The 19,093-nt window shown below is 34.5% G+C and overlaps 1 protein-coding gene across 6 annotated transcripts in view; it reads left to right on the top strand.

Annotated features, from left to right (window-relative positions):
* The window catches only part of ehf (ets homologous factor), a 30,810-nt gene extending 19,177 nt beyond the window's left edge, over positions 1-11,633 (top strand). For 2 of the 6 annotated variants that reach the window (XM_058767508.1, XM_058767510.1), the window contains 9 exons: positions 2,451-2,534; positions 5,945-6,053; positions 7,611-7,859; positions 8,987-9,043; positions 9,241-9,300; positions 9,433-9,501; positions 10,510-10,539; positions 10,742-10,937; positions 11,028-11,633. In XM_058767508.1, the coding sequence (XP_058623491.1) occupies positions 5,954-6,053; positions 7,611-7,859; positions 8,987-9,043; positions 9,241-9,300; positions 9,433-9,501; positions 10,510-10,539; positions 10,742-10,937; positions 11,028-11,127 (861 nt within the window). In that variant the 5' untranslated portion in view covers positions 2,451-2,534; positions 5,945-5,953 and the 3' untranslated portion in view covers positions 11,128-11,633. Of the gene's footprint in view, positions 1-2,358; positions 2,535-4,498; positions 4,555-5,941; positions 6,054-7,610; positions 7,860-8,986; positions 9,044-9,240; positions 9,301-9,432; positions 9,502-10,509; positions 10,540-10,741; positions 10,938-11,027 lie in introns of those variants that run through there. The other 4 variants (XM_058767512.1, XM_058767513.1, XM_058767511.1 and 1 more) reach the window with 4 other exon arrangements.
* The last annotated feature ends 7,460 nt before the right edge of the window (positions 11,634-19,093 follow it).

Here is a 19,093-nt window from a genome sequence, read left to right on the forward strand (position 1 = left end):
GCTTTTGCTTTGGCAGAGCTGCTGTGCAGATGTTGCATTGGCCGAAGTGTGTGAGGCCACAGATGTAGATAATATCCAGCACATATGTTGAGTCAGAATGAAGCAGAGTTTCTCTGTGATTTACCCATCATGTGTCTTAGAGCTTCAGAGCCTCTTTAATCAACTGCGTAAAGCCTCCCACTAACCTGAGCGCTCGCGGCCTGCTGTTTCTGTGTATGTCAGGGAACATCAGACCTCTGATCACGGAAGCACCACGTTCGTCTGAGAGCGAGAGACATGCAGCTTATGTTTTGATCATGTTTTGTTAGACAATGGAGTTTGCCGATTTATCTTATACTAACAAGTTGTCTGGGTGTAAGCATTTAACAATGGGTCGTATTATAGAGGATTCTCAATTATTTGGTTTGTTTTGAATTTCTCTTTTTTTACTACTTTGTGATTAACTATTACTGCGTTGCTGTTGTCATTCGTTTCACGTTTTAATGTATGTGCCTTTAACTAAATAGTTGCTTTAAGTTTTTTAATGACCTTTAAAAATGAAAGTAACAGAAAATATAAAATGAACAACATATTTTATAATGTAATTTTATATTTATTATATATATATACACAGTAAGTATATATATATATATGATTTTGTTGTCGTTTGTTTTGTTTTGTTTTAAAAAAGGAAATTAAACGTATTAAACCACTGATATTATTCAATAGAAATAAAACTAATAAAAATGACAAAAGCATATTACAAAATTAACTCAACTGAAATACTAAAAATACTATAACTAAAAATATTAAAATAACAGCTTGAAAAATAAAATGTATATTATATAAGTTACTATATCTATAGACTATTAAAAGCCTAAAATAGTATTTAAATAATGCAAAAAACTGTGATCATAATAAATTCATACTTCTTTTTTCAACGCTTTGAAAGTAATATTAAAATGAACTACTAACTAATAAATAATTATTATAATCATTAAGTTTTTGAACAGAAAGATTTTTAATGTTTTTTAAATAATTCTCTTCTGCTCACCAAGCCTGTATTTATTTGATTCAAAATACAGCAAAATAATTAATATTGTGAAATATCTTTTACTATTTGAAATAACTGATTTCTGTTTGAATATATTTTAAAATGTAATTTATTTCTGTGATCAAAGCTTAATTTTTAGCATAATTACTCCAGTCTTCAGTGTCACATGATTCTTCAGAGATCATTATAATATGCTGATTTATTGTTCAAGAAACATTTTTTTTTTAATTATTATTATTATTAGCAATATTTAAAACAGCTGAGTACTTTTTTTTTCAGGATTCTTTGATGAATAGAAAGAGCCAAAGATCAGCAGCTTTTGTAACATTATACACTGTGCCATTCAAAATCTTGGAGTCAGTTTGTTTTTGTTGTTATTTATATTGCATATTGTAATACTTTTATTTAGCAAGGATGCTTTAAATTGATGAAAGGTGATGATGAAGACATTTATAATGTTACCAAAGATTTCTATTTCAGATAAATGCTGTTCTTCTAAACGTTCTATTCATCAAAGAAACCTGAAAAAAAATTCTACTCAGCTGTTTTGAACATAATAATAATAATAAATGTTTTTGAGCAGCAAATCAGAATTTTAGAATGATTTCTGGAGGGTCGTGTGACTGGAGTAATGATACTAAAAATTCCGCTTTAAAATCACAGGAATAAATTACATTTCATAATATATTCAAATAGAAAACAGTTATTTTAAATAGTAAAAATATTTCAAAATTTTACCGTTTTTGCTGTACTTTGGATCAAATAAATGCAGGCTTGGTGATCAGAAGAGACCTCTTAAAAAAAAAAAAAAAAAACCTTACAAACTTTTGAGTTTGATAGCGTGTATATAAAAGAGTGGCTGACTATATCTAGATATTTCACTAAAAATAAAATTAAAAGTTTTTTGCACAAATTTTAAAGAAAAAGTTTTCACAGCATAATGTGCTTAATCTTCATTCAAAAATATGTTTTTTTTTTTTGGTCTTTTATGACCCAGAAACTATTATTAATAAATAATATAACTAATAATATCACCCTGAGAGTCAAAACGGGAAAATAATATAAAAACAAAAAGAGCAACTGGATGGTTGAGTTCTCGTTAAACATCAATAGATTAATCACCGGCAGGATTGCTTAAGCATGTGGGTGAGTGTGTGGGCGAGCGAGAGAGAGACTGCTAGTGTGTTCATAGTGAAAGTGACTTGCTACAACACTACCTTTTTTTTACCATATGCAAATTCCCAGTAACCCACCTGGCGTGAAAATAAGCCAATCAAAGCAGCAGGAAGCAGACAGAATAAAAATCCTGATTGGTGAACGAGGTTGCACTCTGTCACAGGAGTTTGGCAGGCCTAAGCAGTGTCACAGGTACACAACGCAACCTCTCCATTAAACTCTAATCTTCTCTCCCATACAGACGCTGACAACTTTAGAAAGAGAAGAAAGAGACATTTAACTCTGAACCAGAAGCAGTCTGCCAGGATCACATTCAACATCTCTGGTGAGACACTTTAATTCTCTTTGACTCTCATTCACTCATGCACTTCGGTGACGATGCAAAACTATTTTAATCATACAATAGTTGTAATATATCTGAAAATCCCAAAATAATTCAAATGTTGTGCCATTTGTTTCCCTTACTTTTACTTTAGGCAACTTTTTTTTTTTTTTCAGCATTTGCTTAAGCATGTTATACTTTAACTTGCATACATGTAGTATTCTTAAAAATCAAGCAGGCTGTTTATTTATGTGTTATTTTAAATAAATGCACATTAAACCAGTTCTAAAAATCAAGAACTATTTGGTGTCACATTGAAAATGTTAAACTCAAAAAAACGATTTTAAAAAATGCAATAAGAAGTGCACGTTTTTTAGGTTTAAAATATAAAACAATATATAGATATACTGTTTAAAATGAATATAAAGCACTTTGTGGTCATCATAAAGTAGTGGACTTGACTTGAACGTCGTCTAAGTTGGGACTAGTTAATAAACAGTTGCTAGAATTGCTTAAAAAAGATGGCGAAGTTACTTTTATGAAAAGCATCATTTGTTTGCAGATGCCACTTGGTTTGATTGTTTGATGCAATGACATTCATACATTTGTAAATGTCCAAATACTCTTTGGGGCCGCTGAAACTTGGAAACACTTTGCATACTGTGTACAACACATACAAATTGAGTGTAAATGGCCCGTATTTCTCCGTAACTGATAGGTAAAGGAAGTTGATGGCCTGTAGCCCAAAATGTTTGGTCAGTTACTTTAAGGAATGTGATAAACACCAAAATATGTGTTTATTGTTTTCTTTCCTCATACATTACACCATCACCATAGTAACACACCAGTCTGGGATGAAATGCATCAGATGGGTTTCATAATGCTGGAAAGAATCTGGCAACCTGCTTTTCCAGTTAAAAGAAACAAAGAGTGATTCATTAGTCATCATTTGATTTTTGAATAATCTTTCCATTGAAATAAAAAGTAGATTCATATCATTATTCTAGATAAATGACGACCATGATTACGCAGAATGTCCATTCATATTCGGAAATCTGTTTAAATTAATTCATTTTAGTAATTGCTTTTTAAATTAAAGTTTAAATGTTATTTTAAGCAACTTAGAGTTTTTATTATTATTATTATTATTTATATATTCATAAAATATTTATGAATAAAAAATCAAGAACTATCTGATAGGAATATTTGGATTAGAGCAAACTGAAAATGTTAAACTCAAGAAATTAATTCCTACGTTTTAGTAATTACTTTTTTAATTGAAGTTTAAAGGTTATTATAAGCAACTTAGTGTTTTTTATTATTAATATTATTGTTGTTTATATATTCATACAATATTCTTATAATTATTAATGGATAAAAATACGTATTCAAGAACTATTTGATAGGAATATTTGGATTAGAGCAAACTGAAAATGTTAAACTCAAGAAATTAAAAGAAAAAAAAAGTGCGCTAATCCAAATCATTTTAATGTGGGAGGAAGGCTACTAAGTTTTGGTTGAACGCTGAATGCTAAGTTTTTAATTTCCTTTGTTTGCTCTTGGTGTGAACATTAGTCTATTGTTAGCATAGCTCCCCCCAGTTTTACACACTTTCCATAAAATGTTCTGCTAGGTCATCTTCGGATCAATAAAAAGACAAATATAGGTCAGATTTCAAGTAGGAAGTTTGCTAGTGGAACAGATAACACAGATACGTTGTTCCCATACAGCTTCATACACTAACGTATAAGAGAATTTTCCAGAGTTGACACCAAACTAAACAGGTTAACAACCGTTCCAAGGAATGTTGATAAACTCAGTTCTTGTAAATAATGTCTACTACTGCTACTATCACTTGACTGAATCACATTTTTATCATGTGTTTTTTTTTTTTACGTTCATATCCTGTTGTTTCTTTGCATAATATGACTGTTATCTGATTTTTTTATATCTATTCCAAAACCTAGCGAAGTCTTCACCTCGTTCACACTAACAGCAACTTGAAGTGTCAAAACAACCATAGGTACGACCTTAGCAAAAGTTGACATTGATGATATGATTTGTGAAAGTCCAGTTATGCAACAAAATTGAGAAAAATCTAGCTTTATGCAAATGAGCAGCATCCTGATGGGACAACCAATAGGAATACACTGGAGATCACGTGGCCCATGTCATGTGAGATACTGTAGTTGAGTATAGGCTTTTATGTTAACATTAAATGTTACTTTTTGCAGATAGAATAAAATATTGTCTTATTTGTAACCAGCCGTACGTCTCATTTGAGCACACAAATAACATTAGAAAATCCAATGCGACATAAAGCAACATCTCAAACCTCATGGAACCTCATAAATGACAATTTTGTAACAGTCAACATAAGCAGCAACCACAAATTTTTTTTTGCATTTTTAGCATGTCACCACTCAAGCATACAAATTCATAGCACAAACTAATGTTGCATTACATATTTTTGAATTTTAAAAGCGTGTTTACAATAAACATTTTTTCTTGTGCTGAAAAATTCCACCATCTTGGATTTTTCATTGAAGTTATGAGTTATCATAGGAGGCTGTAAAATGAAGTTGCATACCTTTTGGAACAAGGTCTATAATGCCCTGAAACTAGGTTTTTAAATGATCATGGAACAGCATTATTTTATAAAGTTCAACAGACAAACGTTTCAGGATACTTGATTGGGATTCGATCTCGCTGATGTTTTTCATTGAGCTCCTCTGTACTAAAACTGTACGAAAAGTTACTTATGCAGTATAGCTTTCAGCAAACCTGTAACTCACAACACAGATGCATTCACAGCGTTAGATGATTTTAAAAAGTGCTTTGTATAACGCCGATCACATGATCATATAAAACAAGGTATGACTGCACCATTGATCCAACTGTTAAACTGAAGGACAGGTGGACCTTTTGTGTATGCAAAGCAGTTAGATACACTAACACATTCCTGTGCAAATGTGTCTGCATGTGTGGTTGAGTGCGGCACGAAAGACACCTACGCAAAATTCACCCCCTCCCTTTACCCCTTCGAACATACAAGACCTTTGTTTTCACTCGCTGATCATAACTGTAAACTGGTATAACGTCTACACTTAATTACATGTCCATTTTTGGCACAGTGTGTATGTTTACTATTACAAAAATGTCGTCAAGTGTGCTCTTACTCTCCCATGCAATAATTTTTATAAACATTGTGATAGTAGGAAGGGAGTTTGATGGTGCATTGTAAGGCTTTGGGCTATGGGTTGTTGGGTCAAATCCCACAAGGAACAAGCTATAAGGCATCAACTTTGTGCCTGAGGCTAAGTTGGACTTTTCTAGAGCATTGAATGAAAGTTTCAGAACTGTCTCTGGTTATGTGGCAAGAAATAAACTTTCCTTTCCATTCCTTTCAGTAGCACTGGATCATGGTCCTTCAGGCCAGCGGTGTCATGAGTATCCCAGCTACTGTGAGTGTTGATAACCAGCTACCTGCTTCCTGGACAACCCACTACAACTGCACTGATGGTAAAGTTTTTTTCTTGTCTGGAACAGCAGAGTCTAAGAAGGTGCACTTGTGATTATTCCACCATCCAGTACAGATTTTAGGTTGTAGGTTTTGTTTCTAATCTAATCAGCCGAGACTTTTCTGGCAAGTTAATAATTTACTCTAGTCACTGCTGGAGTTACTAGGTTATCAGTTGCATGCACTGGGGACCATGTACAGATAGTGAAAGTGATTCACACTTATCTATAAACCATGTGCAGTACTTTTATTTACACTTTTTTACAGTGTGTAACTGAATGATAAGACTAGTTTAGCTGTTCGGCAGCATATATTGTGTTTTGGATGTTGGTCCCCACATGTGATGCTAGTGTGCTAGAGTGCTCTAGACTAGAGGTCTTCAACCCTGCTTGGAGACCAAGTATCCTGCAGAGTTTAGTTCCAAGCTTGAACCAGTTAATCGAGGTCTTCAAGACTGCTTGAAAATCATGGGAAGGTTTGTTGAAGCAGGTTGTAAATAAACTTTGCAGGATGAGGGGTCTCCAAAAGCAGGGTTGAAGACTTTTGCTCTAGCGATACAAGCAAGACTTCCTTAAACAACCTGCTTCAACAATGACCTTTCTAGTCAACCAACTTCACCGGAAAACTTTGCTAGGAACACTATGATTATGCTGGTCCGCAAGCTTGAATAGCTCCCAGTCAGGTGTGCGTTTCCCAAAAGCAACTGTGGTTGCAAGTTCCGTTGTTAACAGTAGAGTTCAATAGAACTTGTGAGCAGTGTTGGGCAAAGATACATCAAAATGTATTTTAAAATAAAATGCCAAATACCTTCATTTTAAGGGCAGCCACACCATGTATCAAAATAAACTACTGTATTGTTATATTTTTAAAAATACTAAAATATACTTTTACAAGGGAGCATAACATTTCTTTGCAAACCTTCCATCAATTGCCTGTTTGATCTGTCTGACAAGTAAACAATGTTTGATAGCAACCGCTTTTCTCTGCCCGAGCCATGCCATAAATCTGGCATATACAACCAGTTAACAGATCAAATATTCACATATCCCTTTAATCTCCCAGATGAAGGTTAATTTTAAAGTAACCAACAGTTTAATTTTAACAGTTTGCGAATGACTCATAATTGTATCCTAATTTAGTTACTTGGTGTTTGGTAACAAAGGGCCTGCTTTGCATCAGCAACACTGACTCAGTGACAAACAAGTCATTCATAAGAAGACAATGATGGCACCTGTATTCAAAGCAACTAGTTTCTAACTTAATCATTTGATTGTTAATCACAACTAATAAACAGCTACTTCAATTAGGGTACAATATTCAGCAATCAAATATTTATCATTTATCATATCAATCATTGGACAGTGCACCCCAGCTTGTAACAGTTTTACTTCACTCTGGTCCAGTTAGTATTTTTATCTGGGGCCCTCTAGATAGACCAACAAGTCTTTCTCGTGGTCAACCAACTTCACTAAAAAAGCCAAACTTGACTTGCACCAACCAGCATAAATCAGGTTTCAGTAGGGACATTTACTAAACCCTTTTTGAAAACTGATCCACAGTGACTTCCAGTTACATGAGCCGGCTCTGGTCTCAGGATCTTCACCCACAAAACTGGACCAAGTACCAGGTGTGGGAATGGCTCCAACAGACGCTGGACATGCACCAAATCGATGCCACCAGCATTCCCTTCCAGAACTTTGACCTTGACGGGAGGCAACTGTGCAACATGAGCTTCCAAGACTTCACCCGAGCGGCCGGATCCGTAGGTTCCATTCTTTTCCAGAGCCTGACTGACCTCAAGTGGAATGGTAAGATCCAGAAGTAGTAGAGGTTGCATTTTACCTCTGTCTACCCTTCCAACCCTGAACAAGATGGTTAATGTGATTTTGCCATGTTCCTGGATCAACAATCTTGTTGGTCCTGGATCAACATTGCTGTCAACCAGTTATCAGATTTTAAAGGGTTTAAGAGTTGACATTGAGTTAGCACTTCTCGTCGATCTTCAGCTTCCTTCTGACGGTGTATGTTATGATTTGGCTTTGTGTAGGGATAGGGTTTGGCTTTCAGTTGTTTGCTATAGGAATGTCGTTTCATACAGGATGATAATCAAGGTTGGAGCCATAGCCTATAGCATGGTCAAAGCCTTTGGATAACCAAGCTTGTGGTCTTTTCCCAGTTCCATTCTGCTCTTTCCATTCCAGTCGTTTCCTGTCTCTCTTCGACTGTCCTATTAAGCCAGAAAGGCCAAAAATATTATTTTTTTAGGATTGTAATCCTAGAACCTGTACTAGTTGGTAAAATCACATTGGCTGATCTACAGATTCTTTGTCCATCTTGCCTTTAAGATAGTATTGTTGTTGAGCTAAATACTTGCAATCAAACAGTTAAACATTTTATCGAATACAGCGTGGTTCATACTTTTCACACCCAGTAGAAGCATTATTTTGTGGCAAAAAAATATTGTTGGTTATAAGGGATTCTCATAAGCATGAGCTTGGAAAGTCCAGTCATTAAGCATGTGTCCCTCTTGTATGGTATAGTACGTAGGAATTGAGCAGTCCATTTCTTTCTAAATAAGTAGTTGTCATGAAAAATTTCCCCCTTAGATATTCCCATGAAAATGTTTTTAGAGAAATAAATTATGCAATGTATTACACATTTTCATGTACTATGCTATAATAAATCCAGGAGGGTGTTGCTAACAAGTCAGTGCTATAAGTTTGATACACTTTCCATTACAGTGCATTACTTAACCTAATAAAATCCAGAAAAACCTATACAGGTGACATATGAGAACTGTACCAACAAGTTAAGCTGGTTTAAGACAACATGATGCGGGAGTGACTTGGAAATTTGATGGTAGTCGTGGCAAAACGTACTCTGTTATTGAGACATAATTTCTCTTTTTTGTCTTTTCTTATTTAATGTCTCACAGGTCAGTATGGTCAAACGGATATGTTTACACCAGGGGACATTAAAACAGAAATAGAGAGTAAGTAACCACACACAAAGTAAAACGAAAGGATCTTTTGGTTTCATTTCAATCCTTTTAGCATAAAGTTCACATAAAGTCAATGACTTAACATCGACCCACATCTACTGCTGAAAACAGAAGTTTACAGATTCTCTTGAAATAACTGTAGACTTTTCATATCACGATTTTGTAACCAAGTACTTCAATTTTCTCAGCAGATTTCCCTTGTTCAATCCTCCCCTTTAAGGAAGAAACCAACTTTTACAACACTTCAGGTACCTGTGAAATTACTCAATGATTTTAATTCATTTTTTATTATTTGTTTATGTATTTCCTGTTAAAACAAGGTGATTATTTATTTAACCTGTTGGTTTGACAATATTGTGTCATATGTTCTCTTTCCTAAGAACTGTTTGACATCAAAAGCTCATTCCAGCCCAACACCATATTATCCTCACCAGCTCCGTCAAGCCCAGGTAAATGATCTTAATTTGAATTGTCCTAAATCTAATCCTAAAAGCAGCATTCTCTTTGCTTCCTTCCATATAGAAAAGTACTATGCCAGTACCATGGCATGGGGATTGTGTTTGAAGGTAATACCATGGTAAATGTCCAGAAACATTGGTACACTCTCAGAAATAAAGGTACAAAAGCTGTCACTGGGGCGGTACCTTTTCAAAAGGTACATGTTTGTAACTAAAGGGTCCATTTTGGTACCTTAAAGGTACATATTAGTACTTAAAGTGTACATATTTGAACCTAATAGGTACAAAAGTGTACCTTTTGAAAAGGTACCGCCCCAGTGACAGCTTTTGTACCTTTATTTCTGAGAGTGTAATGTTTAAGGTTATCGCATTTTACATTGCAAGGACATTGGTTCAATTCCCAAGGAATGCATTAAATGATAAAAAAAAAACATGAATGAATGCAGTGGAAGTTGCTTTGAATAAAAGCATTTGCAAATGCATAAATATATCTGTTTTAACACACTTGCAAATAAATTTTTTTATAGACAAAGGTTTATAGTTATAAAACAATGCCACTTGCCCGGGTCTCTTTGCTGAGTTCTTCCCAAATCCAAAAAGGTTCGCTGCAGGCAAATAGGACTGAGATCAGGCCAATTAGATAGTCACGCAGTGCTGTTGCAAAGCTACTGATACGAATGAAAATCTTTACAGCCCACCTACAGACATTTAAACAACACAGTTAAACATAGGAACTAAAAATACATATGCATTAACTAGTGCACTTCCTGAATAGGTTTTCCTCCATTCCCATGAATGGATTGATTTTGAAACTGATTTTTCTTTTGTTCCATGGAACATGAAAAGTCCAATACATGAATACTGACTACAAAAGTACCCTTGAAATAGTCTAAATCTTCAAAAGCCAAAGTTGAAGTTATTATTCACACATTTTCCATGAAAAGATACATGAGCTGTCCCTTTAACAGCAGTGGTTTCATTTTAATTTTCTCATTTCAGATCCCAAGCGGTCACAAGTCAAAAGACACAGTGAGTTGAAATTTTCACATATTACTTCCCTAAAGGTTTTTTTTTTTTCTGTTAATGTGTCCTGAACTTCACCCGGCGGTTGTCTTTAGAGAACCTGACAGCAGCGCATACCGAAACCTCTGGCACGTGGATGTCTTGAAGCTGCTTTAGATTCCATCTGTTTCTCATCTAACAACGTTCACACAGTCTCATATTTCCACAGACCCTCGTGGGACGCACCTGTGGGAGTTCATCCGAGACATTCTCCTGAACCCCGAGCGCAACCCCGGCCTGATCAAGTGGGAGGATCGCTCCGAGGGAGTTTTCCGCTTCCTTAAATCGGAAGCTGTGGCTCAGCTTTGGGGCAAGAAGAAGAATAACAGCAGTATGACCTACGAGAAACTCAGTCGAGCGATGAGGTAACATCTTCCCTGGAGTTTTGCTTTTAAACTTTTTAAAGGACTCAAATCAGTATTCTGAGCTTCTCACATGTTTCTTTCTCTCCAAAGGTATTATTATAAACGAGAGATCCTGGAACGGGTGGATGGACGTAGACTTGTCTATAAGTTCGGCCGAAACGCTCGAGGCTGGAGAGAGTCTGAGAAGTGAAGGACTTTGTCTTCACGTGTAGCTTCCAAGTGAAACCTGTATTTATAACATTATAGCCATTTGAGTTGTTTTTTGAAGTACTTGTCTGTCAACTTGTTATTATTTGATTATATTTTTAGATGCTCTTTACATTGTTTACATTACAAATGTACCATTATTTTATATGCGTTTGACTCTGAAGGCATAACTGTTTTTGTATCAACTGTGCGAAGCTGGTTAACTGGCTTTTGGAAATGAGAAACCAACTCCAGCTTTGCTTTTAAATAGCTTCATTTGTCTTGAATGCAGGGACCTGTTCATAAAGTAGAATGAACTCAGTTTAGAGTAGACACCCTGGTAAAACAGCAAAGGAGTTGGAACGAAGGACTAAGATGTATAAAAACAAAAAGCACTAGCTTGTGGTCTTTATTGATGTGGCTGTCAATGTACATCATGAACCACAATGTAAAGTTTTTATCAATGCTTGTTTATAGGTTGTGTATTTTATAATTAAAGTTATTTAAAAACAAATAAAAGAGGTTTTAAACACTAAATTAAGGTTTTGTTTTGTATTTATTTTCTTTTCTATTAATCGAATTGAAATCGTGCCAGATTTAGACAAGATGGCAACTAAAAAATTAGCCCACAGATGTAATTTTATGCTTTTCTATGAATCTAATAATTATATGATTCTTAAACATGTAGTATATTTATATATGTCAAATATATAATTAAATATATTAAATCTATAATTATACAACCATATATATATAGTTTAGAATTTATAGTTATATAAATATAAGTATTTAATATATTCATATTTTATTATGTTTATATATCAATATTATATAAAAATATGAAATATAATAATATAAAACATTACATTTATTTATTTCTTTATGCAAATGTGAACATTTCTTATATTTGATTTTAAGATTTGAGTGGCTGATTTCATGTCGTTTTGAAATTTCAGTCGGAGGACACCTGAGAATCCTAGAAAGAATATAATTACATGCAAAAGTTATATTCACTTCAACATTTGTGAGACCGAGCTGAGTAAAGGGCACTTTCTAAAATGACTCGTCACAGAAAAGATGAATTTCAACCTGATTGAACCAGTGACCAATAATGTCCCTGAGTGTTCGGGAACGCCTCATCCCTTCACACACAGGAACAATGCTGGACGTCAAGCTAGTCTTTTATTTTCCTTTTTGTTGCTCGGATGGCAATGATAGCTAATGATTTGCAGCAGCTGTGGCCAAAGATGTTGTCAGTGCTGAGTTATGTTAGATAAGACGAAATGCCAGCGAGTTAATTGTTCCACCGTGCGTGTCACGGCCACAGTGCTGCCACCTCCGGACAATAGATAAACGGCTCCCTGCTGCTCCGTGAGATAAGAGCCGCTGACACTCTCTGGCCTCTCTCTTTGTTTTCCTGTCTGATTTTTTCATAGGCAAATCCCTCTCTCAGCTTCCAACTCTTTGCCATCACTTTCTGGAGTATTATGCTTCTTTTCACAAACGCGATTTCACAGGGATTTATTTAGATTTTTTCTTAATCCTTATCTTTATCCGCACCCACAAAATTTGCCACTGCATGGTTGTGCTATCTCTCCATTCCCTATCTGAGACTATGAAAACGGGCTCCTATCACGGAAGGGGACCTGTAAAACAAAACACAGCAGCTGCAAATATGGGAATAACTGAAGCGTTGCTGCTGGAGTGAGCAGTGCTTGTCAACAAGTTTATTATGTGTAGATAATCCACTTAAAACAATATAGTTCCTGTAACTGTAACTAAATCCCAAACCTTCAGCTAAGGCATTTTGTCACTAATGCTAGTCTAGTACCAGTGTTTTCAATCCAGAGACACCTGGGGGACTGAGAAGGAACGGCAGGGCCTCAGTGGAAAAGACATACTGTAATAAGAATTGTCTTTAAATATTTTCTTTTAAATCAGCATTATTTTTGTATTACTGAAATGCTAATATAGTTGCATTTGTTTAATATTTAAATATTTAACGTTTTCGTTTTTGTTAAAGTTTTAGTAATCTTTATTTGGTAACACTTTATTTTACGGTGTCCTTGTTACACATGTTACATGTACTTACTATTATAATAACAAAAAAAAAAAAAATTATGCATAATTACATGCAAGTAACCCTAAACCCAACCCTAATCCTAACCTTAACCATATAGAAAGTACATAGAGTTAATTAATATTACTCAGTACTTAAATATATAATTACAAGTACACTTTAAAATAAAGAGTAATCCTTTATTCATTTATTTTACATATAGCTTTAATAAATGTTTTATTTTTAGTTTAAGTTATTAACTATATATATATATCTTATTTCAGTTACCATTTATTTTAATTGAAGTACCAAAAAATGTTTTTTTATGTTTAAGTTTTAAGTTTTCGTCAACTGTAATATTTCTGATATGAAAAACTAATCATGTCACAATATTTTTCATTATGGTTCATTCTGTTAATTGTTAACTGATGTTTGTTGTTGTTCGTTAACTGCTTATTAATATTCTATTGTTCATTTATGTTCATTCATAATGCTATATTATCATCCCCAAATGCATTTTTTAAAATATTAATTTATAAAAATGTATTTTGATACATGTATAAATGTATCAAATATTAATCATTACAATTAAGTATTAATGCATAGCAATTATGGCCAACAGACTAATAAATGCTATAAAAATACTGTTCGGTAACATCTATAACCTTATTAGAAAGTTCTGTTATTAAAAAATGTGTCTATGCGAGTGAGTTTGTAAAGATTTAAAAATCAATTGGTGTTGGTGAATAATTTGGGGCTATGAAAGGAGCCTTTGGTTCAAAAAATGATTGAGAACCCCTGATCTAATACACATACTGCGCATAAAATGTAACGTTTCTGCATGAAATCCATGGATAGCGCACTCAAAGGCCGTGGCATGGAGAGAAAAGAGGCTGAGGTAGAGCAAATGAGTATGTCTGACAGTGTCTCATCTTTCACACTGTCTGCTGTTAGACTGAGCAGGAAAAATGTAAAAATGAAAGACAGCCAGCTGTTCGGTGCATGTCACAACACACTGTTTGGCCAAATCACGGGAACGACATGCTAATATATTCATAGCTAGGCCAAGGGTTGCACCACATACCTGACAGATTCATATTTTTGGCCCAAAAGAAAGTTGCATACATGGTCTAATCTAATTTAATGCATAAATAGACCTACTTTTCTTATAGCCTATACTTAACAAATTTTTTTCTCTTGCTTTAAAGATGTTTTTAAGGATATTTTTAAAGGAAAGCGAGACACAGCTCATCAATTTCACCCTAAATAAGGTCTTTATACGTCGAATGAGATAGCATTAGCATTCTGTTTTACATGCTTAAAGGACCCAATATCTCAAAACACTACACTGATTATGAACCTATTTGAATGTGCCATGTGTGTTGTACTCAGACGTTTCATTATTTAAAGCACCTTGATCATCAGATGCAGCATCCAGAACAGGGAAGTGATGGCAGATAACCATAGGTAGCCAATAAAGACAGCGGCAACAGACGGGTGTCTATCAGCTGATCTTGGATCAGACGAGGCTTTGTGCTTGTTCTATGTAGTCTGGATCCATCTTATCGTTTTGCTTCGCATTCAAAAACTCCTTTGAGGTTTCAAATGAGGTGCATTAGTTTGGCTGATGGCAGAACCCAATCGCTAGGTCTACATATTTTGTGTGTCAGTCATGATGTAGCCTACAAAGTAAAAATGTTTTACGTTTTGCCTGTTTAGTTTATATCAATGGCCTTCCTCTTAACATACAATTAGAATGATTATTAAAACTTATTTGATGTGAACAGCCCTTAAAGGGTTACTCCAAACCAAAATGAAAATTTTGTCATTAATCACTTACCCCCATGTCGTTCCAAACCCGGAAAAGCTTCGTTCGTCTTCAGAACACAGTTTAAGATATTTTGGATGAAAACTGGGAGGCTTGTGACTGTCCCAAGTTAATAACACTGTCAATGCCCAGAAAAGTATGAAAAACATCGCCAAAATAGTCCATCTGCCATCAATGGTTCAATCTGACTGTTATGAAGCGACGAGAATACTTTTTGTACACAAAGAAAATAAAAATAACAACTTTATTCAACAATTCGTCTCATCTGCATCAGCATAGAGCCATTTTGGAGAATATCCGCTGGACGCGAACTGCGTACGCTGTTCTGTGTCAGCCGCACCACACGGATACACTGTTTTCGTTCCAATCATAGAACAGCGTGCGCTATTTGTGTCCATGCACCCAAAATGGCACTCTACGAATAGTCGTTATTTTTATTTTCTTTGTGTACAAAAAGTATTCTCGTCGCTTCATAACAGTCAGATTGAACCACTGATGGCAGATGGACTATTTTGGCAATGTTTTTCATACTTTTCTGGGCCTTGACAGTGTTATTTACTTGGCAGTCAATGGAACAGTCATCCAAAATATCAAATTATGTTCCGAAGACGAACTAAGCTTTTACGGGTTTGGAACAACATGGGGGTAAGTGATTAATGACAAAATTTTCATTTTGGGGTGGAGTAACCCTTTAACCCTACTAAAAAAAAACAAAAAACAATAGAAGCCCAATAGAAACCATAGAAACCACAGAAATTCTAATGGTTTCCATTAAAATACCACTATAAATCCATTAGCTTTTTCCAGTAAAACCATTACAAAATTCCTTTTTTGTAGTGTGTTTTGGGCATTTTTCCAATAGGATTTAACATCCCACCAATAGAATCCATCACATACCAGTAGACACCATTATAGTTTCCATTAAAACCAATACAATTCCCATTATAACCATTAAAACCATTACATTTTCTATTGTGTTTTGGGTCAAAATAAATGAAGTCAAAATATTATTCACTGGGACTGAATCAACCCCGAATTAGGTTATATCAAACATCTGTATTTATTTACTCACCCTTATGTCCATGAAATATAAAATGAGATTTATTTAAATTGAAAATGTTGTCATTCGTCCAAACTCTGCGCGTGATGATAAGACGTAGTGATGGTGGACTCACGATCGACTCGTTCTTTTGAGTCGGATCTTTTGAGTGAAAAGTTCGATTCGCCAAACTGCTCTGATTCATTGATGTTTCGGACTGATCCGATTCTAGAGTTCAACTCACGATAAAACTATCGTGTCAGATGAGATTATGACTTTATACATTATCTTGAATATAGCGCGTGCGTACAAGCTACCAGCACAGAGGCCAATTTTCTTCATAAAGTCATTTATAACATGCTAGTGAGTAGATGACGAAAGAATTTGCATTGTGAGGGAACGACAACTACACCTTTTCACTTTTTTAAGTGAGCCTACAGAAAAGTGGTAAGCATCTGTATTTGTTCAGTAAATTCATTCATGTTATAGGCCTATTTACTTAATGTGTCAATATGCTTTTCACCTACTTAGTGTATACAGTGAAACTTTATAGGCATACTTCCTGCTCAGGTATCACACTTGTTTAATTAATCTATTTTTATTGTATTTTTGTTAAAGCTTTTTTAAATAAATTATCAAACAACACAAAACACCATGTAGTTTATGGGCTACATTTGTTCTTGACTTGTACAACACATTTTATTCATGTAGAATCTCATCACATTTTTTGTAATTGAAGTACTCATGACAAATGATTGCACACTAAACAGGTGAAACCTGTGCAAAGAAACTTCAGTTTCCTTTAAAAGTCTCATACCACTAAGAGGGGTTTCCCCTGCATGCTAGACTCAATGGCACTAACCCACCATGCAAATATTAACAGCAGCACCAGCCCTACTTATTTCCTGGTCCAGAATCTTTGGGAAAATCAACTAAATGTTTGTTATACAGAACCGAAAATAAAAGTGACACTACTAAATCGACTAGAGGTATGTCCCCCCATAATATTCAAGGTTTAAAGGCTGATAAAAGTATAAAAGAAATGTTTAACAAACAGTATTGTTACTGAAACTACGTCTTGGATTGGTTGACTAAATGTATTGTATTGTTATTCTTGAGCTAGTCACCCAAAGAGTGTTTGACGGTAACCATAATACACTTTAAAAACCTTTATTAAGTGAGTCACAAATGTTTGAGGCAATCACACAAAGGTTGAAATTCACACATTGCTGACTTGATACAATAGAACAGACAAACTCAGTCAGTGAGTCATCAGTAAATGGTGTGAATTTGCACCCATTTGGAGATTGTATGCTGTTTAAAAAGAAACAAGTGAATAAGATACTGTAGACATTGGCAGTGAAGAGATAAAGATGAAGTGTGAAAGTTTTTTTCTCTGTTTCTGTCCTAGAAAACAACAAATTTGAGAGGACAAGGGGTGTTATTTAATTTTATGTAACAATTTATTCATATAACTATTAAAGGACACTTTATTCAAGATGATTCAAATATGTTCACAGAAACACTAACAAATGTGAAAAACTGCAGTCCCATGGTGTCTTTTTTTTTTTTTTTTTTTGTATATGAAAAGTTGTCTTTCTTCTCTTCGTTATATAAAATATCCAAAATGCAGCTGTTTCACCACTATCAATTTATAAATAAAGGCAAGTGAAAGCATCATGCTCTTGTAAGATAAAGTTATGTTAAATTTGCATTTTTGTACCACTTTTGCTGAAATCACTCAAGCATTTACATACAAACCTTTACAAAGAAAAAAAACTATTCAAATAGCAAGGTTTTCGTTGCCTCTTTAAATTACATTCTGACAGACATTTCAAAGTACAGTTAATGCTGTTGATGTTACATCACAGACCATGTAAAGTCATACACAAATAAAAACCCTTTGATAATTAAAGGCGACAAAATATGAATGAATCAGTTAATCACTCTGAGATGTTGAGCTGTCTTGGTGTAAACAACACTTTAATGTGGAATGAGGAAGTGGTTTGTTATGGATAAATCTGATTAATTGGGGTATGTCGATTCCCTTCAATTAGTTTCATTAACTTACTGGCAATGTTACATAAAAATCAGATGTAGTGCCACGAACTATTTCAGAAATATTAACAGTGACATTTAGGTCAACAGAGCTGCACTGATGCTCCGTTTGCAACCACTAGAGGTCAGTGTAGAAACACACTGTCATCAATAAGAAAAGCGTACAAGAATACGGATAAAATCTTTGGGATTGTGGAATCTCCCCTTTTTTTTTTTTTTTTTTTTTTGTTCATGTAAATTTAAAATCCAAAACGAACTTGAAGCCATGTTTCTTTGTGATCGAAAGGTACATGTTGTTTCCATTTATTTGCATAAGTACCTGCATCCACAGGGTATACATTTTCAATGTATTGCAATTCTAACACTGTTCCACAATTCCATGTATTGTGTGTGTGTGTGTGTGTGTGTGTGTGTGTGTGTGTGTGTGTGTGTGTGTGTGTGTAGAATATGTTAATTACGTCCCAGCAGGCTTTGCAGGTTAAGGTGCTTTTTAATGTCTAAATTTATTCTCAGAACTGTCCATAGATCATCTATTAAATCTATTCATGTCTCAAAGAACAAAGACAGATGAGTTGTCGTGATTTATTTGCCATTGTTGCAACAAAATACTTCTTATAATACAAAGAGTTTTATGTAATGCCTTAAATATAAATGGAAACATGCCGCTGGTATTCAAATGAAACAGGGAACTGTTTGTAATAGCTTATATTTTGGTTTAGCAAATGCAGTGTATTGTGTGGTTGTTGGGTTTATTTGTGTTTTGTTTTGTTTTTATTGTCATGTTCCACATGAAGTGTATTTTTCAGGTTACACTTTTTATAGTGTATTTAATGTAACCCAAATTTAGCAGCTGTTGTCTTTAAGTCTCATTAAAAATCTATTAAATCCTGTTTTATTACCATTTACCATTAGGTGGCAGAAAAAAGTTATACATTTCAGTTCTTTTAAAACATCTTCAGTACTTTGTGTGTGTGTGTGTGTGTACC

The sequence above is a fragment of the Onychostoma macrolepis genome, chromosome 25 (genome assembly GCF_012432095.1).
Source record: "Onychostoma macrolepis isolate SWU-2019 chromosome 25, ASM1243209v1, whole genome shotgun sequence".
NCBI classification, from domain to species: domain Eukaryota; kingdom Metazoa; phylum Chordata; class Actinopteri; order Cypriniformes; family Cyprinidae; genus Onychostoma; species Onychostoma macrolepis.